Below are 20,191 nucleotides of genomic sequence, written 5' to 3'. Positions count from 1 at the left end.
GGATCAAATGACATAACGATGTAGAGCCCCTAGCATATTACTTGGCACAGAATGAACAGTGACTTCATACCAGTTGCCTCTCTTCTTTCCCATCCCAACTCATTTTCCCAGGTGGATAATATACTTAAGTGTTTATGAGATTCCCAGACAAGCCTTTAATCACTTGTTTTTTTCATATGATCCTATTTAATTAAGGCAGTTACTTTAAGTAAAACACTATTCTGCCATTCTCAGTTATTTCATAATTTATGACATAAATGCTATCACCTTTCTTTCCATGGTCATTTGTTTAAAACAACCCAAGGAGGACTAATAATTCTCCCGATAGTTCTCCCGATCTGGAGGACTTCTGCTTCTATCATACTAAAATGTATATAATTTAGTAGCAAGAGGGTCCCTTTCTTATGAGAAAAGTAAGGTTAGTCTTTTAAATGTTTATAATTCTACATTTTAATTTTTAAATTTTTATCAAAATGATATATGTATACAGTTTAAAAGGCAAATAGTGCTAAACATTGAATGAAATTAATAGGTAGTTCACTACCCTGTGGCACCCCACTTCTTTTCTTGTTCTCCAACGACACTTTCACATTATTAAATGGTGTTTTCATATTTTTCTTTTTTGAATCATTAGTTTTAGATATTTTGTCATGATTTCCTATTACAATAGATAGAATTTTGCCCTTTATTCTGGCTAATATACTTGTCACATTTGGGGAAAAATACTATTTACTATTAAATCAGGAAGTGAATACTACAATTATGCTTCCTTTCTTGTATAGCCCTGTTTCACAAAGTTAATGATAAATTCATTAATGCTTGGGGTTTTTTTTGTTTGTTGATTGGTTTTTTAAACATCTATCGCTCAGTCTTCTCATACCCTTTCTCAGCACAGTTTTCCATAAGGCAGACCACCAAGAACAGTTGTCAGGATTTTTGTTTTGCCGTTTAACTTGGAAACCTCCTCCCTGGTGCCCTTTTGTTCTGCTCCAGTTTGGACTGGTTACTTTCTTGGCCTCTCACCCAGCTTCCATCCTAGAACTTTCTTTTGTTGTCATCCTAGAAATTCCTTCACATTACTCCTGCTCTCATTCCATTGGTCAAAACTTAACTACAGAGGATACTAAGAGATGTTGTCTGAGCTAGGCAGCCTTTTGTCTTGCTAACATACATGGGATCCTGTTACTAAAAGGAAGAAAAGGAAAGGTACACTGGGAGATAGAAGTTTCTGCCACAATATATCCAAGAAACTTTTAGAATCTTCTCTCTATTCTTGATGATCTGTACATTGACAGTGATCTGCTTTAATATGGGTCATTTTTTTTTCTTTCATTCTGCTGTCTACTTATTAAGCCCTTTAAATTTAGAGATTCATGTCTTTGATTTCTAGAAAGTGATCCTTAAATTGTTTTGTGTATAATTTCCCCCCAGACATGTTCTCTGATTCCATTTTTGGAGCTCCTTTTTTATATTGTACATCCTAGATTGAACCTCCAATTTTCATGTCTTTTATCTCCTCTTGTCCATCTCTTTGTTTTCTTGTTCTGTTTTCTGCAAGATTTGCTCACTTCATCTTCCAACTGTTCTGGTTTTTTTTTTTTTTTTAATCTACCATGATTTTGAATTTCCAGGAAATTCTTTCTAGTTACCTCTGTTCATGCCATTTTTTATATTATCCTGTTATTCTGGTTTCATGGATTCACTGTCTTATCTTCCATAGGATATTATGATGTTTTGAAAAAGATTTATTTCTGGTATTATTTCCTTTCTGAGTTTCATCTATTAGTTTAGTCTCTTGTCTTTCATATCGGAGGCTTTCCTTTCTTGTGTGGTATCCTTACCTTTCCACATTTTAGAGGGAGGCAGTATAAACTGATGGGAAATGGTATATATATATATCTGTGGGCAGAGCTTGTTGACTTGTAGGTTTCACTGTAGAGTAATAGAGTGATGAGAAGTTTTTTACTTGGGAAATCTCCAAATATCAAAATCTGTGAGGCCTCTTTTCTAGGACTGTTTAATTTTTCCAAGGAAAGATCTGTTGAATCTTCTGCCTAGGTGGTCTGAACATTTAGTGTGAAAATCTGTGTTTTCAGCACAGTCTAGTGTCCCCAGTCTGATGTTTAGATTTACCAGAAAATAACCCCCTCCCCCAGTCTCTAACAGAGTTTTAATTGCTCATTATATAGATTTAATCAAGTCTTCTGTTTTCATGCTCATGTCTTCCATTATACCAAATGCTATAACTCCTAATCCCCACTTCATTCTATGGGGACACATTAAGTGCTGTTTGTCAATATCACTATATAGACATTTGGGTTTCATCCTTCTCCATTTGTCTCCTTCATATACATTGTAGTCTACCTTTATGTATTGAAGCTTCAGGATTCAGATCTTTCCTGGCTTCACTGAAGTTTGTATGTTTCTTATTTTCCTTGTTCTGTTTTTTTTTGTTGTTGTTGTTTTACTATGGCAATAGTAAAAAATGGAAATGATTTTACTATGTTTCATCTAGTGCTGCTCTAACAAAGTACCACAGACTGAGCGGCTTAAAATAGCACAGTTCTAGAGACCATAAGTCCTAAAATCAAAGTATTGGCAGGGCCTTGCTCCCTCTTGAAGCATGTAAGAGAGAATCTTTCTTTGCCTCTTCTAGCTTCTGGCCATTGCTGACAGTCCTCAATATCCTTTAGGTACGTATTTCAGTCTCTACCTCTGTTGTCAGATGGCCGTCTTTTCCCTGTGTTTCTTTGTCCCTTCTCCTCTCCTTCTAAAGACATCAATCATACTGGACTATGGTCCACTTTTATCCTAACTTGATTACATATCTATAAAGACCCTATTTCTAAATAAGGGTCACATTCACAGTCCCTGGGGGTTAGCCCTTCAGAATATCTTTTGGGGGGACACAGCGATAACACCAAGCAATTTTAGACCCAGGAGTTCTAGACATTATTTAAGATGGTAGTAAAATATGTTTTCCATATGATAAAGAAAAGTTCATTTTGAAATGTAATGGAAAATGTTGAGAGTAACTGCATAAAATTCTGACTTTCCTAAATCCTGAAAGAAAGAACATAGTATGTATGAAAACTGCTCACATACAATGGGAAAAACACCAAGACTCCATTAACAATGGACATTGATAGACAGTTCACATCAAAGTATGAGCAAGCCTATGTTAAAAGTTATTCTCATACATTACTTATCCCTTGTAAATTAGTATATTAGTATGACCCTTTTGGAAAGAAATCTGTAAACGTGTCAAACCATAAAAATATTCATACCCTTTGGATTTATTCAGTAAGAAATTGAATACTTACATTGTACCAGCTACCTTCCTAGGTACTATAGATTCGGTGGCAAACAAAAAAGACCAAGTTTCTGCTTTCATTTATACAAAATACCAATTTGGGGAAGAAGTCATATACATGAAAATCACATTGTTCATCCCACACTCTTGGTTTTCTTAAGTGTACTTTCAGCTCCCTAATCTCTCTTGCCTATTTCTCTTTATATCCCAATCTATAAAGATTGGAAGGCTGCAAGATTCAGTCCCTGAACCCCTTCTCATTCACTCAGTTGGCCCATTCAGTCTTATATCATCTATATAATAATTCCCCAATTTTTTTCTCTACATAGAACCTCTCTCTTCACCTTTGACCTGTATACTCAGTGACCTATTCAACATCTCCATTTAGATACCTAATAAGAATCTCAAACTTAACCTCTCCAAAACTGAACTTGTTTTCATTCCCTCCAAAGTTGTTCTTCCTACTGCCTCCTGATCCCAGTTCTAAACTGTATCTAATTGCTTAGGCTAAAAATATTAGAGTTATATTTTATTTCTCTCTTTTTCTCATACTCCATATGTGATTCATCAACAAATCTTGTTGACCCTCAAAATACATTCAGAATCTATTTTTCACCATCTCCACTGCTATCACCTTGAGATCCAAACCACCATAATCTCTTAAGTGGTTTATTATAGTAGCATCCTAACTTCCCACTTTCCCCACAGTCTGTTTTCCATATAGCGGTTTAGCGCCTGCCTTCGGCCCAGGGCGTAATCCTGGAGACCCGGGATTGAGTCCCACGTCGGGCTCCCTGCATGGAGCCTGCTTCTCTCTCTGCCTGTGTCTCTGCCTCTCTCTCTCTCTCTCTCTGTGTGTGTGTGTGTGTGTGTGTCTCTCTCTCATGAATAAATAAATAAATAATCTTTTAAAAAAATAAAAACAAAAAAATAAATAAATAAAGGGCCCAGAAGGTTCTGTGTATTTTAGCCTCTTTTGATGTCAGACTTTATCATCTACTGTTCTCTCCCATTACTTATTCTGCTCCAGCTACTCTGCCTCCTACACACAGTAGACACATTCCCACATCAAAACTTCTGCTTCTGTCATTCCTTCTGCTTGGAATGTTTTTCACCTATTTGGCCTCATTGTAGTCTCCCTTGCCTAGTATCACCTAAGGGAGGTCTCTCCTAGTCACCTTATTTAAAATCTCCTATCTATTCCTATCCACCTTCCCTACCTAATATTTCTTCTAATTTATAGCCATAATACTTTTACTTAATTATCAAATCCATTCTCTCTCCCCAACCTAGAATATAAGCTCCATAAGGACATGAATTTTTGGCTGTTGTTTTTAACTACTATATTGCTATAGTGTTTAGAATAGCACCTGACACTGTGGCAAGTATGCAGTAAGTATTTGTTGAATAAATGGATGGACGGATGTCAAAAAAATTAGAAGTAACTTACATAGCTAACTAATATTACAGAAATCACTTAATAAATTATTCTACATTTATTAGTTTGGAACACTGAAGCTATTTAAAGTGCACACAAAAATTCATCTTGTAGATAAGTGCTCTTGATAGAAAATAAAATTGTGTGAACACTTTATCAAGGGTTATTGAGTGCCTGCTATGGAGAGGTATAACATAGCGGTCAAGTGGTCTGACTGTAGAGTTAGACCCATAATCAAAAACTCTTACAGCTTTTCCATCATCATTTAGATATTTTCTGCTTCCATGAGTGTGTATTTCTGTAAGGGAAGAGAAGACCCTTCTAAGTCTGACTTAAACAGTAAGAAAGCATTCTAACTCATATAATTGGAAGTCTAGAGGAAGGCTGCTTTAAGACTTGTTGAGTCAGGGGCACCTGGGTGGCTCAGTGGTTGAGCATTGGCCTTTGGCTCAGGTCATGATCCTGGGATCAAATTCCGCATTAGGCTCTCTGCAGGAAGCCTGCTTCTCCTTCTGCCTATGTCTCTGCCTTTCTCTGTGTGTCTCTCCTGAATAAATAAATAAAATATCTAAAAAATTAAAAAGTAAATAAAGACTTGTTGAGTCAGTGGCTCAACGATGTTATCAGAGACCAGGTCTCTTTTCGACTCGTTATTTTGTCCAAATTATCAACTGTACGTAAGGCTGTTTTCCGTCAAGGTCTTATAAGTAGTGGCAGGAACAATAATGGTCATGTGCTTCTTTGTTCAGTCAGGTAAGAAGTAAAGAGAGAAGCATAGAGACAGTCTGGTGGAATGCTTTTCCAGAAGGACAGTGGACTTTTTTTTAGTAGCTGCTAGCAAATCTTTCACATTTCACTAGTCTGAACTAGGTCACATGCCTACAGCTAAATCAGTCACTCTGGGCTAAAGGAATGGATTACTTTGATTGACTTGGTCTAATTAGGCCCCATCTCTGGAGCTATGAGATAAGGTCAGCTTTCTCGAAGCACAGGGCTGTATACATGAAAAGGAAGGTATATAAAAATCTGATCATGTTAAGGTGAAGAGTGAAGCCAATGCCCATTTCTTTTTTTTTCTTTTTTGCTTTATAAAAAGCATTTATTATTAGGGCAGCTGGCTGACTTGGTGGTTAGAGCATGCATCTCTTGATCTTAGGGTCATGAGTTCAAGCCCCATGTTGGGCATAGAGCTTACTTTAAAAAAATAAATAAATATATTTTTTTGAGATTTTAATTTATTTATTCATGAGTGACACAGAGAGAGGCAGAGACAAAGGCAGAGGGAGAAGCAGGCTTCCTGTGGGGAGCCCCACACAGGGCTTGATCCAGGGACCCCAGGATCACACCCTGAGCCAAAGTCAGATGCTTAACCACTGAGCCACCCAGGTGTCCCCAATAAATAAATTAAAAAAAAATACTTATATTGAAGTATAGTTGACATACAATATTATATTAGTTTTAGATGTACAACATTGTGATTTGACAGTTCTCTGCATTATTCAATGTTTACCATAAGCATAGTCACCATGTCACCATATATTATTACAATATTATTGACTATATTCCCTATGCTGTACTTTTTATTTCTCTAATTACTTATTTTATAACTGGAAGTTTGTGCCTCTTAATTTCCTATTACCTATTTGCCCATCCCTTTATCCTCCTCTGCTCTGCCACCAGTTTGTTATCTGTATTTATGAGTCTGTTTCTTTTGTTTTATTTTGTTTTTCAGCATTCACATGTAAGTGAAATCAGATGGTATTTGTATTTTTCTGTCTGATTTATATCACTCAGCCTAATACCCATCCATATTGTTGCAAGTGGCAAAGTGTCATTTTTTTGTGTGTGTGGTGAATAATCCAGTGTGTGTGTGTGTGTGTGTGTGTGTGTGTACGCACACACACACCATAATATCTTCTTTATCCATTCATCTGTTGGTGGACATTTGGGTTGCTTACATCTCTTGGCTATTGTAAATCATGTAGTGAACATAGGAGTACATACATCTTTTCAATTAATGTTTTAGTTTTCTTTGGGTAAGGAGTAGTGGAATTACTAGATCACATGGTATTTCTCTTTTTTATTTTTTTGAGGAGTCTCCATATTGTTTTCCACAGTGGGTGCACCAGTTTACATTTCCACCAGCAGTGCATGAGGGTTCTCTATTCTCTACCATCCTCACCAGCGCTTGCTATTTCTCTGATTGAAGTTGGGTGCACTGGGCCAAATTGGCCAACTAAACCACATGGGATAGATTCACTATCACCAGGAGTGGTTTGCTTCCAAAGACAGGGCAAAAGATGCTGGTCAGACAAAAGGACTATATCTACAACAGATAGTTCTCTGCTTTACCTCCCACACCATCTGCCAACACCCCATAGGAATCCTTTTTCTACTTTTGATACCCTGAGCTAACAGGACCCATATGGTGACTGCAGAGTGACATGAACAGGACAGCAGTTTTTTACATGGAGGAATGAGATTGGCTGCTTTACTTGGATATCACATAAGGCGTTCATACTCAGTGTGTTTAGAATTAAACTCATCAACTTTCCCAACTAGTTCCTTTGAACCCAGTCTTATTATAATGATAAACAAGACATGGTTACTGTTGTTACAAGTTACATGGTTACAAGTGTTGGTCAACAAATAAAGTTGGTCCATTAACTACAGGTATTTTTTTTTTTATCATATGAAACAAAAATAAATGAAAATAATTCTTATTCTATGTCTGTTTGGCAGAGAATTTACCCCTGAATACTATATTATTTTGTAAATTCTCTGTAACTTGGTTATATAACATGTCCTTTATCATTGCGAAACTTGCAAAGAGAAAGGGTTATTTGATACAGCCCTACCTTTTGGTCTCCTATTTAAAAGTTTTATTACCTGTGTAGAAATGTATCTGATACTAGCTGCCTCAAAAACCCAAGGTCTCTGATTATGTATGATCTTTCTCTGGAAGTTATTACAGTTTATACAAATATGTTTTGTCTGTTTTAGACTTTAAAAGGTTTTTCAGAGAGCAGAATCTCATTATTAATCTTACTTAAGTTGCATGTTTTCATATAGCTATGTATGTGCCATATGCCAAGGACTACCACTGTACTAGTGCTTAGGGATACAAAAATAAATACACATTGCCCTCAAAAAGCTTACAGTTTAATGAAGAGTATAGGTAAACCAACAGTTAACTGTAATACAGTCTGACATTTGCTATAGCAGAAGTGATCACAGATTGAAATTAAGTCTTGTCTCATGATTGCACTATGAATTGTGGTTAAACTAATCTTTTTTACCCCCAGAGTCTTTCTTCAGTTCATGTGGTAGTTTACATAAACTAAGTGAAGAGCCACTGATTCCTCCTCCACTTCCTCCTCGAAAAAAGTTTGATCATGATGCTTCAAATTCCAAGGTAGTCAATAAGACTTAGGTTTGCCTTAACTTATTCAACTTAAAGCTGTGAATCTTCAAAATAGTTCTTGTTCTTATAAAAAGTCTGTCAATTATAATTGGCTACCCTTTAGGGTTTTTAAACACTTCAGTTGTTTTATTTGAAAAAATACTTGAAATAATCACTTAATTCTCGTTAATTTTTTTTTTTTTTTCAACAAAGGTTGGGCAGACTTTCACAGATCCTCAGAAGTATGTTTTCTTTCTGGTAGAAATGGAAAAAACTTTAATAGTCAAAGCATTCTTCAAACTTTAAACCAGCACTTCTCAAACAGAATCACCTGGGAGGCTTGTTAAAACCCTATTGCCAAGTTTCAGATTCAGTAGGTCTAGGGTGGGACCCAGGAATTCGCATTTTGTAACAAGTTCCCTACTGGTACTGATGCTGCTAGTTACTGGATCACACTTTGAGAATCATCCCAGTAAGCCTACCTGGGGAAAGTAAAAGTAGAAGACCAGAAAGCAGAAGCTGGACATTGAGTCCCCTTGACATCGTGTACTTTAATGTCTGTACAAAGTTATGTATTCTTTTCACTCACTTGCCTGTTATAATTAAAATGCATAAATTTTTGAAAGGTGTATAAATCAAGATATCCTGAAGCTTTTTGTTCTAAAATTTCAAGTAAAACATCTCATATATAAAAATATTAAACTGGGCCCCAAATTAAACTGGAAGCGTTTTACTCAGAAATCTGGCTTAAATCAGATTAACCTATTTGGAGCTTCTGGATTTAACTGAACACATAAGAATTTTTCATTCTTAAAAAAAAAAAAGAATTTTTCATTGTTTTAAAACTTAACAGATTTTTCAGGAGAATGGAAGTATAATTTAATTTTTTTTTTTTTGAGGGAAATACGAAATCTGATGATGACCCCCCTGCTATTCCACCAAGACAACCTCCTCCTCCAAAGGTAAAACCTAGAGTTCCTGCTCCTACTGGTGCATTTGATGGGCCTCTGCATAGTCCACCTCCACCGCCACCAAGAGATCCTCTTCCTGATACCCCTCCGCCAGTTCCCCTTCGTCCTCCAGAACACTTTATAAACTGTCCATTTAATCTTCAGCCACCTCCACTAGGACATCTGCACAGAGATCCAGACTGGTTCAGAGACGTTAGTACCTGCCCAAATTCGCCAAATACTCCTCCCAGCACACCCTCTCCAAGAGTACCACGTCGATGCTACCTGCTCAGTTCTAGTCACAACAACCTTGCTCATCCTCAAGCTCCCCCTGTGCCACCAAGGCAGAACTCAAGCCCGCACCTACCAAAACTGCCACCAAAGACTTATAAACGGGAGCTTTCGCACCCCCCGTCATACAGACTGCCTTTACTAGAAAATGCAGAAACTCCTCAATGACCTTAGCCATATGTAGTCATTGACACTGGAATGGTATTTGTAAAGGTTTTTTTTTTTTTTTAATTTATTCAAAAAAGGCATAGTATTTTAGTACTTTTTACGAATAATGCTCTTACAAAAATGCTACTGATCAAATAAGCTTTTAAAAATTGGATAAATAAAAATACAGAAGTCCTTTATCATTATCCTCAGGTGATCAGTAGCATTGCCTTGTCTTGGATCCTCAGTGCTGCCAAAAGGCCAGTATAAAGAATTTATATTTGCACTGTAGACACTGCTAAAATATGGTTTAAAGTAACATTGATTGCACTGAAAGGGGATAGTGCATTTGTGGAATTTTTCAAATTTGAGTAATAGATGCCTTTTTAAGGCAGTGAATTTACACAAATATAGGGGGTGTACAGTATTACTGATTTTTAAAACTCTTTGACCATCTTCTAGTTTTTACAGTTAGGGGAATTGTGAAAAACACCCACTGTTCTTAAACTTTAATGCCATGTCTTAAATGCCAGAATTTGCTGCTGAAGACAAAAATGAAAATAGAATGAAAATAATAGATGCACTGTTTATTATTTTGTCAAAATGTATACTACCTAACCCAATCATGGAGGGAAAAAGGGCATGTATCTCATTCAGATGTGCCTTTTGTTTTTGGAGACTATGGTGTCTTTAGCTAATGAGTTGCCTATTGTTTTGGAAAACAAAGTTAATTAATATGCCAAGTATGTACAGTTTTGTTTATATTGTATATTTAAAGAATGCTAATAACTTACTATATAAATTTAAGTGACTCGAGGCCTATAATACAATCTGCTACTTTACTAATTCAGAAATTCAGAGGAAAATTTCTTATGGCATAGGAACCAACTGCCTTGCCCTCAAAACCTAGTAACCTTCTCTATAAATCTCATGTTAACTACAATTTTTTTGAAATATTTTTTTTTTAGATTGGTAACATTTAAACCAGCAAACATACTTAAAGCTTTATTAAACTTTTTATTCAGAGAAGTGAGTAAAAATTTTATTTGCCATTTGGACTCCTGAGTTCAAAGTGATGAAAAAGCGTGTTTTGCTGATAGTGCTGTAGCAGCAGTTGTAAAATAGCCAAAAGCCACGTTGTTGTTTATTTACTGGTCTGTGGCCTTTTAACTGTGCTTTGTATCAGAGTTCTTAACAAGATTAATAAATCACCCCAGTCTTAATTTTTAAAATACGTGTTTTCATTATAAGTAACAAGGGGAGAGCTTGTTGAGTTCTGTGGAAATACATACACATGTCCACATTATTGTCATTATTTTGGGCAATTTAAATTACATAATCCCAAAGAATTTAAATGATGTAAATTTTAGAAGGATAACTTTGTCCTGTTAAAACGCGATCAGCAAACTGCCAGCAACCATTTTTATGCATTCAGATGAAAATCAGGAGCATGCTAGGAAACTCTTGATAAGAGAGGATTGTTGCCTTCTCGGTAGGATCTTGGAAACTGCCTGGATTTAAGGCCCAATAACTACCGTATATTAGTCTCCAGGTAAACACACTATTGAGTTTGCCTTTGGCTTTTAAAGAGCAGATTACAATATCAGCTTTGTCTGGAAAAGTGATTTAAGCTGCCTGCTTGTTAGGCCACACTTGTAATTTAGAGGCGTGAGGCGGACCTACACTCTGGGGAAGCGGGCGGCTAGGCCCTCGACCACGCCCAGGTAATGCTGCCTACCCAGCTTTGTGCCTTTGCGCACGCGTCATGGCGCCAACTTCGCCACTAGGAGGCGCCGGGCCCTGTGCGGGCCCGCCGTGGGGAGGTGCGTGTGGATGTGACGTCACTGCGCACGCTGCATCTTGTTGCCGGGCAGCGATGGCGGCTACCGTGGAGTCCTCCGTGGAGGACCCGCTGCGGAACTTTATTCGAGTTTTGGAAAAGCGAGATGGCACGGTGTTACGACTGCAGCAATATGGCTCCGGCGGCGTGGGCTGCGTTGTTTGGGACGCTGCCATCGTCCTTTCTAAGTACCTGGAAACGCCCGGGTTTTCCGGCGATGGGCCCCACGCTCTGAGCCGGCGGTCGGTGCTGGAGCTGGGCTCCGGCACCGGGGCCGTGGGGCTCATGGCTGCTACTCTCGGGTAAGAGCTGGCGGGAGGGGGTGCCGCTTTGTTTGGGAAACCAGGATTCCTGCTTTACCACGCTTGTGCCTACACTTCAGTCGACGTTATTTTATAGGGCCGATGTGGTGGTCACAGATCTGGAGGAATTGCAAGACTTGCTGAAGATGAATATTAGTATGAACAAGCATCTTGTCACTGGTTCTGTTCAAGCCAAGGTACTGAAATGGTTTGTATGGCCTTTCAGCTTGTTTTAAGATAACGATTTGTGGTTTGCTTTAAATTGCGTTTCGCTAAAAGCATAGTTAATACAAAGGGGACTTTCCAGAACTTTTTTTATAAAACAATAAATTATTAAAGCACCAGTTAAAATATTTGTTGGAATTTTAAGGGGGGAAGCAATAGAAGACTTTCCTTCTCCGCCAGACTACATACTGATGGCCGACTGCATATACTACGAAGAGGTAAGTAGTCATTGAGTGAAGTGTCTATCTTTACAAGTTGTATTATAATTCGTGGATTCCATAGTGCACATTTCTTCCCACTTTAACATCACTGAATGCAGGATAGTTTTCCTATAGTTGATGACACAGTAAGGAACATAAAGTTTACCAGGAACAACTACATACACTCAGGTTAAACATACAGACCTGTGAAACATGTTGACAGAAGTGTTGCCTGCATTTTACTAAAGGCTTCTGTAAAAATCTTCTTTTAAAGGTTTTGTCATTTGGATCTGTTATGAAAAGCTGAGGTTTTTTTAAGCTCTTCCTGGTGAAGGTGTTAACCATGACATTGAGAATTAAATTTCGTTGTAAAGAATTCATTGCTCTATGGCAAGATTGATTCAGAATGGTACTTTTTAAAATATCCGTTTGTATATATTGTGGGCATCACTCATTTTTAAAATAATAGAACATTGAACTAACATGTTCAAGTTAGGGCTAGATTCACTTTTGTATGGTAAAGTACGGTAAAATCCTAAGTTAAAATAGATTAAATAAAGTTAATTTTTTAAGAGTGAAGATAATTCTATTTGTTTTCCCCTGGGGATACCAAAATGTAGTCACCTGGAAACAAATCGATACAATGGTTAATTAGTTAAGAGTACTTTACCAATCATTAGTTACAGAGCTTTAAGCACATGTACTTTGTTGATTGATTCAAAAATAGATAAAATGGAGGGGAGTTATAGCTACCCTCCATTTCCCCTACCCCCTTTTTATAGTAAAAATATAAATTTCTAAAAATCATAAGTAAAAGTGATATTCCTTTTTGAACAGTCTTTGGAGCCGTTGTTGAAAACTCTAAAAGATCTTAGTGGATTTGAGACTTGTATTATATGTTGTTATGAACAACGAACAATGGGAAAAAATCCAGAAATTGAGAAAAAATATTTTGAGGTAAGTACTAGATCTGTTTTGTAGTGCTAACCCTTCAGCGAGGCTTTATATGACTATGTGCTCAAGTATATTATGGTAATTTTGAGTGGAGAACACATTCTGCTTGCTTAAATCCAAGGAGAGAATCCTTTATTGCCCAGCATTCTATTAAGCTCCTCCATCCTGCCCCCCGACCAACTTTTTTCATCTTTTCTGATCCTTTCTTTTTTCTTTTCTAATTAGTTGATATAGTATCTACAGAACAATTTAAAATGATAATGGTGACACCCTTGTCCTTTCTGGGAAAGTGTTCAGTGGGTTATTTTTTCTTTTTTAAAGATTTTATTTATTCATGAGAGACACAGAGAGAGAGAGGCAGAGACATAGGCAGAGGGAGAAGCAGGCTCCCTATCGGGAGCCTGATTCGAGACTCAGACTCAATGCCAGGACCCCAGGGTCATGACCTGAGCCAAAGGCAAATACTCAACCACTGAGCCACCCAGGCATCCTTCAGTGTTTCTTTATTAAACGTGATGCTGGCTTTTGGGAACTTACTAATGACGTGTGTATTACTTTTGGAAAGTACATCATAGAAACATATGTGATTATGTTTTTACTTTCTGGTTTTGGGATGGGGTGTTTTTGAGCTTTTTGTTTTTGTTTTTTTTTTTAAATAAAGACTCACAGGAAGTTGCAAATTAGTATATAGAGCCCCATGTTTTTTTCATCCATCTTCCCCCATTGGTCATCTAAAACCCTTTTGATGGCAAAAATCCATCATAATACGAGTGATTCCTCTTGAGGGTATATCTATACAGCTCTGCAATTTATCCACTGAAAAGACTACTTTGCTTGAATAAGAATGCAAATACCTGACTCTGCCTCAGATATGTGCTAAAATGGTTTTTAATTTTCATGTTTTTCTTAAAAGAATGTTAATGAACCTTTGAGACTATAATTGAAAATTCTCTATTGTTAAACAGTTTACATTGAGTCAGAACACATGTAAAATGCATATATATCAAGTGCTTGACTCAGTTCTTCTTATGTATACACCCAAGTAACCACCCTCCATAAATAGAACATTTTTCAGGACGGCAGAAGGCTCCCATGTGCCCTTTTCCAGTCAGTACTCCTCCAAAGTTGACTGTTGTTCTGACTTCTGTCACCACAGGAAACTTCCTATTCTTGAATTTGAAGTATATCTCTTTTAAATTTACAGCTCCTACAGCTAGACTTTGACTTTGAAAAAATTCCTTTGGAGAAACACGATGAAGAATATCGAAGCGAGGATATTCATATTTTATACATCAGAAAGAAAAAATCGGTAAATACATTCCCAGCTCTTTATCCTCAGATTTCATTAGCTGGGCATTGTCTCTGGGCTAATGTGTGGAGTATTGTGTTGATTTTTATGTAGGGAAACATTTGATGACTCACCAGTCAGGTACTCTGAGCGTTGGATCACTTAATCTATCTGGTCTTGTATTCTTCCTCTAAAATAAAACAGGCTTCTTTAATAAAGATCCCCTTCCCATCTGCAAATAATGGAGCTTTATGATGGGCATTACCTTGGGCAAATAACTTAGGTATTTTACATTTCTGATAATCTCTCCGAGATTTAAAAATGCCAGTTCTGACTTTTGTGAACTTTGTCCAACCATTCAATTTTTTAAAATAAAGTATAATAAGGTAGATCTGTCCAGTAAATAAAAATGCACTCAGTTACACAGAGCTTATGTATGTCCCGCTTTTTTGTTGCTTGCTTTATTACCTGTTAAAATAATTATATTCTATATAAGTTGCCTCTGTATGCCTTGAGTTTGCACCTGTAGAAAGGAAGAATTATATCTCATCCATTATGTAACACCTTTTTTAAATGTGACTAGTATAAGACAAGGACATGATCTAATTTATGAATCAAGGATGCTAAATTTAGTAAGTCACATTTGTTACTATTATCTTTGTTTTGATTGAATTTATTCGTGATGACGTTTTTTGATTATGTGAGTTCTAGCCAAAAGCAAATTACTTATAATTTGAGGGATCAAGGCTAGATGTTAAAACTATGAGGAAAGTGAGGTGGTGAGATTAGCAATTCAGATCTACTAACTTTCATTTAGCATGGTGCTAGACATACAAAGATAAATTTTAAAAATGTTTTATGCCTTAAGGAATCTGGTTTTAGCTCAAACTGCTGGGTAGTTTTAAAAGTAGAATTTTTCATGAGGCATAAAGATTTTGTGTCTCCTAAAATGTAAAGGCTTTTTTCTTTTTCAAAGAATCACTTCTTTTTTAAAAATTGATAAACACTTTTAAAATGTACAATTCAGTGGTTTTAGTATATTCACAGAGTTGCACAACCGTCACCACTTTTTAATTCTAAACATTTTTTTATCACCCCAAAAAGAAACCCCATACCCATTAGCAGTCACTTCCTGGTCCTGCCTCCCCATAGCCTGTGGCAGCCACCCATCCGTTCTTTGTGAAGTTGCCTGTTCTGAACATTTCTTAGAAGTGGAATCACACATTATGTGGCTTCCTGTATCTGGCTTCTTACAGTCAGCACTGTGTTTTTAAGGTTTATCCATGTTGTAGCACACATCATAAGCACTTAACTCCTTTTTATAGTTTTTTAAGTAAAATACAGTTTTAATATTTTTTTTGATATACTACACCTTATCCATCCATTCATCAGTCAATGGACATTTCAGTGGTTTTTCACTTTTTGGCGATAATGAATAATACTGCTATGAATTTTTGTGTGACTTGTATTTTCAGATCTCTTGGTTATATACCTAGAGTAGAAATACTAGGTCATATGGAAACTTGGTTTAACTTCAGGGAATTTGCCAAACTCTTAATTCATAGCTGCTGTACCATTTTTACATTCCCACCAGCAACAGCTGAAGGTTCTAATTTCTTCACAGCTTCACAACGCTTGTCATTATCTGTCTTTTTGATTATAGCCATCTCAGTAGGTGTGAAGTAGTATTTCATTATGGTTTTTATTTTCATTTCTCAAGTGATTAATGTTCAATATCTTTTCATGTATTTATTGGCGATTTGTGTATCTTTATAGAAATACTTTGCCTGGTTTTTTTGTTGTTTTTTAAAATTTTTTTTTACCGTGCCTGTTTTTAAATCGGGTTGTCTTCTTACTCAACTCTGTTGAGTTGTAACAATTCTTTATATATTCTGGATACTAGACCCTTACCAGATACGTAACTTCCAAATACTTTGTCCCATTCTGTGGTTTGTCTTTTTTTCTTTTTTTCTCTTGATAGTATGTCCTTTGAAGCACAAAGCTTTTTAATTTTGATGATGTCTAGTGTATCTGATTTGTCTTTGGTTGCTTTGCTTTAGGTATCAGCAAAAAAACCATCTCTAAAAGTTATGTACAGTTACTCATTTGTATTGCATTTAGCCATTATTAGGCATATTACTTAGTAGCAAGTACCCAGTAAATTCTTAATTTTTTCCTAAGAAGTCAATCTTTAAAGGTTCCATTTTTTTTTTTTTCTTCTAGAAATCTCCATCGTGAAATCTTTAGCCATCTTACCCAAGCCTCTAACAACCTGGGTAAGCTAAAGATGTGAATGGAGCATGTGAATACAGCATGGGAAGATTGTGTTCACAGATTTTTCCAGCATGTCCATAGAGATTCAATATATAACTGACAACCACCATGGGCTGCCTGCAATTTGAAAAATGATTACTGACTGCCTGCCTGCCAGTGGGCTTGAAATCCAACTTAGTTTACTTTTAGCTCAGCATCAAGTTCCACTTAAAAGAACATTGTTTATCAGTCACTCCTCAAATGAAAATAAGTGTTGAGGTTTGCCAAAAGCCTGCCAAAAATAAACAGTGAAGTGGCATGGTTGACTTGGCGTTATTTTCAGAAAACTAGAGATAAATTGGTCCAATTTCTAAAGAGTAATAATGTAATGTAATTCTGTTTAAGTTGCAACTAGTAAAATTTAGTTGTCTATAAGATCGATAAATCTAAAGGTTGGTTTTTATTTTAATTATGCAGTGGTTTTTGTCATATGTATCTTCCACTCTATTGCTATTATTAAGATAGCTTTTGTATTTAAATGTTCTTTTACTTTAAAAAAAGAAAACCTGAATGTACTGTTTTGTATACTTACATTAGCCAAAGTTTTATTCTTTTCCTCCACCATACTCGTCTATGTGAGTTAGATAGTAAATTATATTGTGATGAGTTGTAGGAATGAAAGTAAGAAATCAGGAGGGAGGAAGAGATATCTTTATAAACTTTTTCATTGGAGAATGGAACAATAATAAAAAGTCCAGTTTTAGGCTTGTGCACTTATATGGCTCTTGCACTTTTCTTCCTGTATATCTTCCAGGAAAATGGCTGAAATCACTGGCATTGTTCACATGAAACAAAGATTTTAAAATAACTACAAATGTATTGCTGTATACGTTTACCAAGTGATAATTGACTCTGTATTTTCTGTTTTTTGTCATGATAATCAGTTGCTCGCAGACTGGTCTATCAAGGACTTCAGTCATACCAATTATGAAGAGTAATACTAACTGAATAGAATTCTGGTACTTGTGGCATTGGTGCTAGGTGGCACATTTTATGTATTAAAATAAACATTGTTTCTGAGATCCTGTGATTTTGTGAATGTTTCAGAAATAGCTTTGAAGAAAATGAACATCTAAAGCAGGCTTTCCAGAAAAAGCAAAAGCAGCCCTATTTAGAGAAATTGAAGATCAAAGTCAGAAGAACCATTCTTTCCTTCAGGCTTTCTTCAGTCTTTAAAGTTTGTTTTGCTGTTCTTTTTGAAAGTACGTTGTTCATGCTGCCCTTAGCATTTCATTAAGCTGTTTTCCAAACAGTATAAACTAAATATACTATTCTTTGTTAGTTACAGATAGCATCAGTTAATTACTAGTGAAGTCTTGGCACAAATGACTACTTTCTAGCCTGTTCCATAACGCTGTGTAACTTAAAAAAATAAGTCTGACATTGACCAGCTAAGTAATCCACCCAAATGCTCAGATCCCTGTTCACCCTCCTCCTCTTTTTACTGTACTTCTAATATTCAGTACCTCTGGGTCTTCCGCCTGAAGTGCCCCATGACATTCCCATATGAAAGCCCAGCTCCTTTTTCTTACATAGGTGCGCCTTACACTCCAAAATCCTCTGGAGGAGTGGGGTTGAGATCAGTCTCTAGAGCTTTGCCAGAATTACCCTATACTTGTGTGTGCTTCCATCCCTTCCCTGTCTATTCCCACTCTCTTACTTGATTTATCACCTCCTTAATACGTCACTTGCATACATTCATCACCATCTGTTCTGGAGAAATGACCTAAGCTACTGACTAGATTTAAGTAATTTGTAGCATTAAATCATGGGATTTTTTTTTTTTTTTCCTATTCTGGAATAAGGCCAAAGCAGAGATTAAAAAGTACCAAGTCTCAAATTAGAAAAAGCTACCAAGACTCCACATTGTGAGATCAGGGAAGCACTTATAGTTAGGATCAGTGAGCACTGTGGGGCTTACTGAAGGCTGCCAGTTGAAGCAACATGCCCTATCATTAACCACCATTTCACAGACAGCCAAAGAGGCCTTGGAGAGGTCTCTTTGGAGGAGTACAGTGCTGAGGAATGGGAGGTAGGTAGTCCTTTGGGCTCTCTTATGAGGGAGAGAACAGGGGGCATCTGCACTCAGAAACAGAAGGGAGGTGTGAAAGAACAATTCAAGATTTAGGATTCTTCTAAGAAGGGGAACCCAATATTTCCTCCACCTAGTTGGATTTTTTTTTTTTTGAAAATTTTATTTATTCATGAGAGACAGAAAGAGAGGTATAGGCAGAGGGAGAAGCAGGCTCCCTGCGGGGAGCCTGATGCAGCACTCAATCCCAGGGTGTCCTGGGATCATGACCTGAGCTGAAGGCAGATACTCAACCACTGAGCCACCCAGGTATCCCTCCACCTAGTTGGATGTACCCAGCAGAATAGCATATCTGTGTTTTTATTTCAGAGCATGGGAATGAAATTGGGAGAGGTGGGGACTGTCACCCAGAGAGAGAAAGATGGGTCCTGCCAGCCAGAGTATTGACACAGGAGTTGAAGGTCAGAGGACTCGGGCAGCAATATGGGGAAATTCAAAGGCAGGTGCAGTAAATGAGGGAGGTGTGATGCCACAGACCGGATCAACCAAAAAACAGCCAGCTCCAATCTCAAGGGATTGCCAGGGCTTGGGGCAGGTTGGGGGACAGCTCAGGAATGAACTTCTAGGCCTCTAGGTGAGGTGGGGGTTGCCACTGTGCACCACAAAACCAATAGACCAGTTACCAAAATGCTGTTATAGCTGATTAGGGAGCCCCCATTGTAAGGCAGTGTTTCTCAAACTAGGCTGCACATGGAATCACCTGGAAAATTAAAAGCAAACAAAAGCCATGTTCAGGTCCCAATTCAATTAAGAGGCACAGAATTTTTGTTAAAGGGATCCAGGTGGTTTGACTGTTTAGCCTAAATTGAGAACTGCTTTGTTAAGGAAACCTCTTCTAGCACCTACTTCCCAAGCAGAAGAGAGCAAAGGGAGGTTATGATAATAACCATCCATGATTAGAGTGGGCCTGTACTGCGTAAGGAAGGAAAGAGCTTTGAATCCAATGTGGAATCCCATGAAACAGGTTTTAAAATAAGACTGAGGTTGAGAAATTGTTTACCTGAAAATTTAGAGAACCTGGCCAAAAAGTTAAAGGTGATGCAACTCAAGAGGAAAGCGGAGTCCAGTAGTTGGAAAAATGAAATTATTACAGGTTAGTCTCCAATGACTTGAGTCTCCCCTGTATACCAGTTACAACTAAAGATCTTTGAGATTGCATTACTTGGAATCTCAGTTCATAACCAAGGGTCTGTGAATCTTATGTTTCATGAACTTGAGAGTGAAGTTAGGTTATTTTTGCTCATTTAAAGTATTAATCCAGGGAATCCCTGGGTGGCTCAGCAGTTTAGCGCAGCCTTTGGCCCAGGGTGTGATCTTGGAGTCCCGGGATCAAGTCCCACATCAAGCTACCTGCATGGAGCCTACTTCTCCCTCTGCCTGTGTCTCTGCCTCTCTGTGTCTCTCATGAATAAATAAATAAAATCTTAAAAAAAAA

At 37.2% G+C, this 20,191-nt stretch overlaps 2 protein-coding genes across 4 annotated transcripts in view; both read left to right on the top strand.

The window, feature by feature from the left end:
* SOS2 (SOS Ras/Rho guanine nucleotide exchange factor 2) overlaps nt 1–10,774 on the top strand; it is an 81,774-nt gene extending 71,000 nt beyond the window's left edge. The window contains exons 22-23 of the mRNA XM_072761498.1: nt 8,057–8,166; nt 9,054–10,774. Of these exons, the coding sequence (XP_072617599.1) occupies nt 8,057–8,166; nt 9,054–9,563 (620 nt within the window). The 3' untranslated portion in view covers nt 9,564–10,774. The remainder of the gene's footprint in view (nt 1–8,056; nt 8,167–9,053) is intronic.
* Nucleotides 10,775–11,248: 474 nt separating this feature from the next.
* VCPKMT (valosin containing protein lysine methyltransferase) lies at nt 11,249–17,686 on the top strand. Of its 3 annotated transcripts, XM_026000739.2 has the most exons (6): nt 11,258–11,684; nt 11,782–11,892; nt 12,055–12,127; nt 12,947–13,066; nt 14,268–14,372; nt 16,575–17,686. In XM_026000739.2, exons 1-6 carry the CDS (start codon nt 11,308–11,310, stop codon nt 16,587–16,589), a joined length of 801 nt encoding a protein of 266 aa, XP_025856524.1. In that variant the 5' UTR covers nt 11,258–11,307; the 3' UTR covers nt 16,590–17,686. The 3 variants fall into 3 exon arrangements, with proteins under 3 accessions (XP_072617603.1, XP_025856524.1, XP_025856525.1); XM_072761502.1 differs by lacking the exon at nt 12,947–13,066 and having other exon boundaries at nt 11,249–11,684; XM_026000740.2 differs by lacking the exon at nt 12,055–12,127 and having other exon boundaries at nt 11,782–11,881.
* Nucleotides 17,687–20,191: the final 2,505 nt, after the last annotated feature.

Source organism: Vulpes vulpes, chromosome 6, assembly GCF_048418805.1.
Source record: "Vulpes vulpes isolate BD-2025 chromosome 6, VulVul3, whole genome shotgun sequence".
Classification (NCBI taxonomy): Eukaryota; Metazoa; Chordata; class Mammalia; order Carnivora; family Canidae; genus Vulpes; species Vulpes vulpes.
Note: the sequence above shows the minus strand (reverse complement) of the source record. Positions and strands in the feature narration are given on the sequence as shown.

Coding starts and splice junctions, on each gene's coding strand:
- VCPKMT (XM_026000739.2), top strand. CDS start 11,308: ATGGCGCCAACTTCGCCACTAGGAGGCGCCGGGCCCTGTGCGGGCCCG. Junction 11,893..12,054: donor CAAGCCAAGGTACTGAAATG/GTTTGTATGGCC, acceptor TGGAATTTTAAG/GGGGGAAGCAATAGAAGACT. Junction 13,067..14,267: donor TTGAGAAAAAATATTTTGAG/GTAAGTACTAGA, acceptor TTAAATTTACAG/CTCCTACAGCTAGACTTTGA.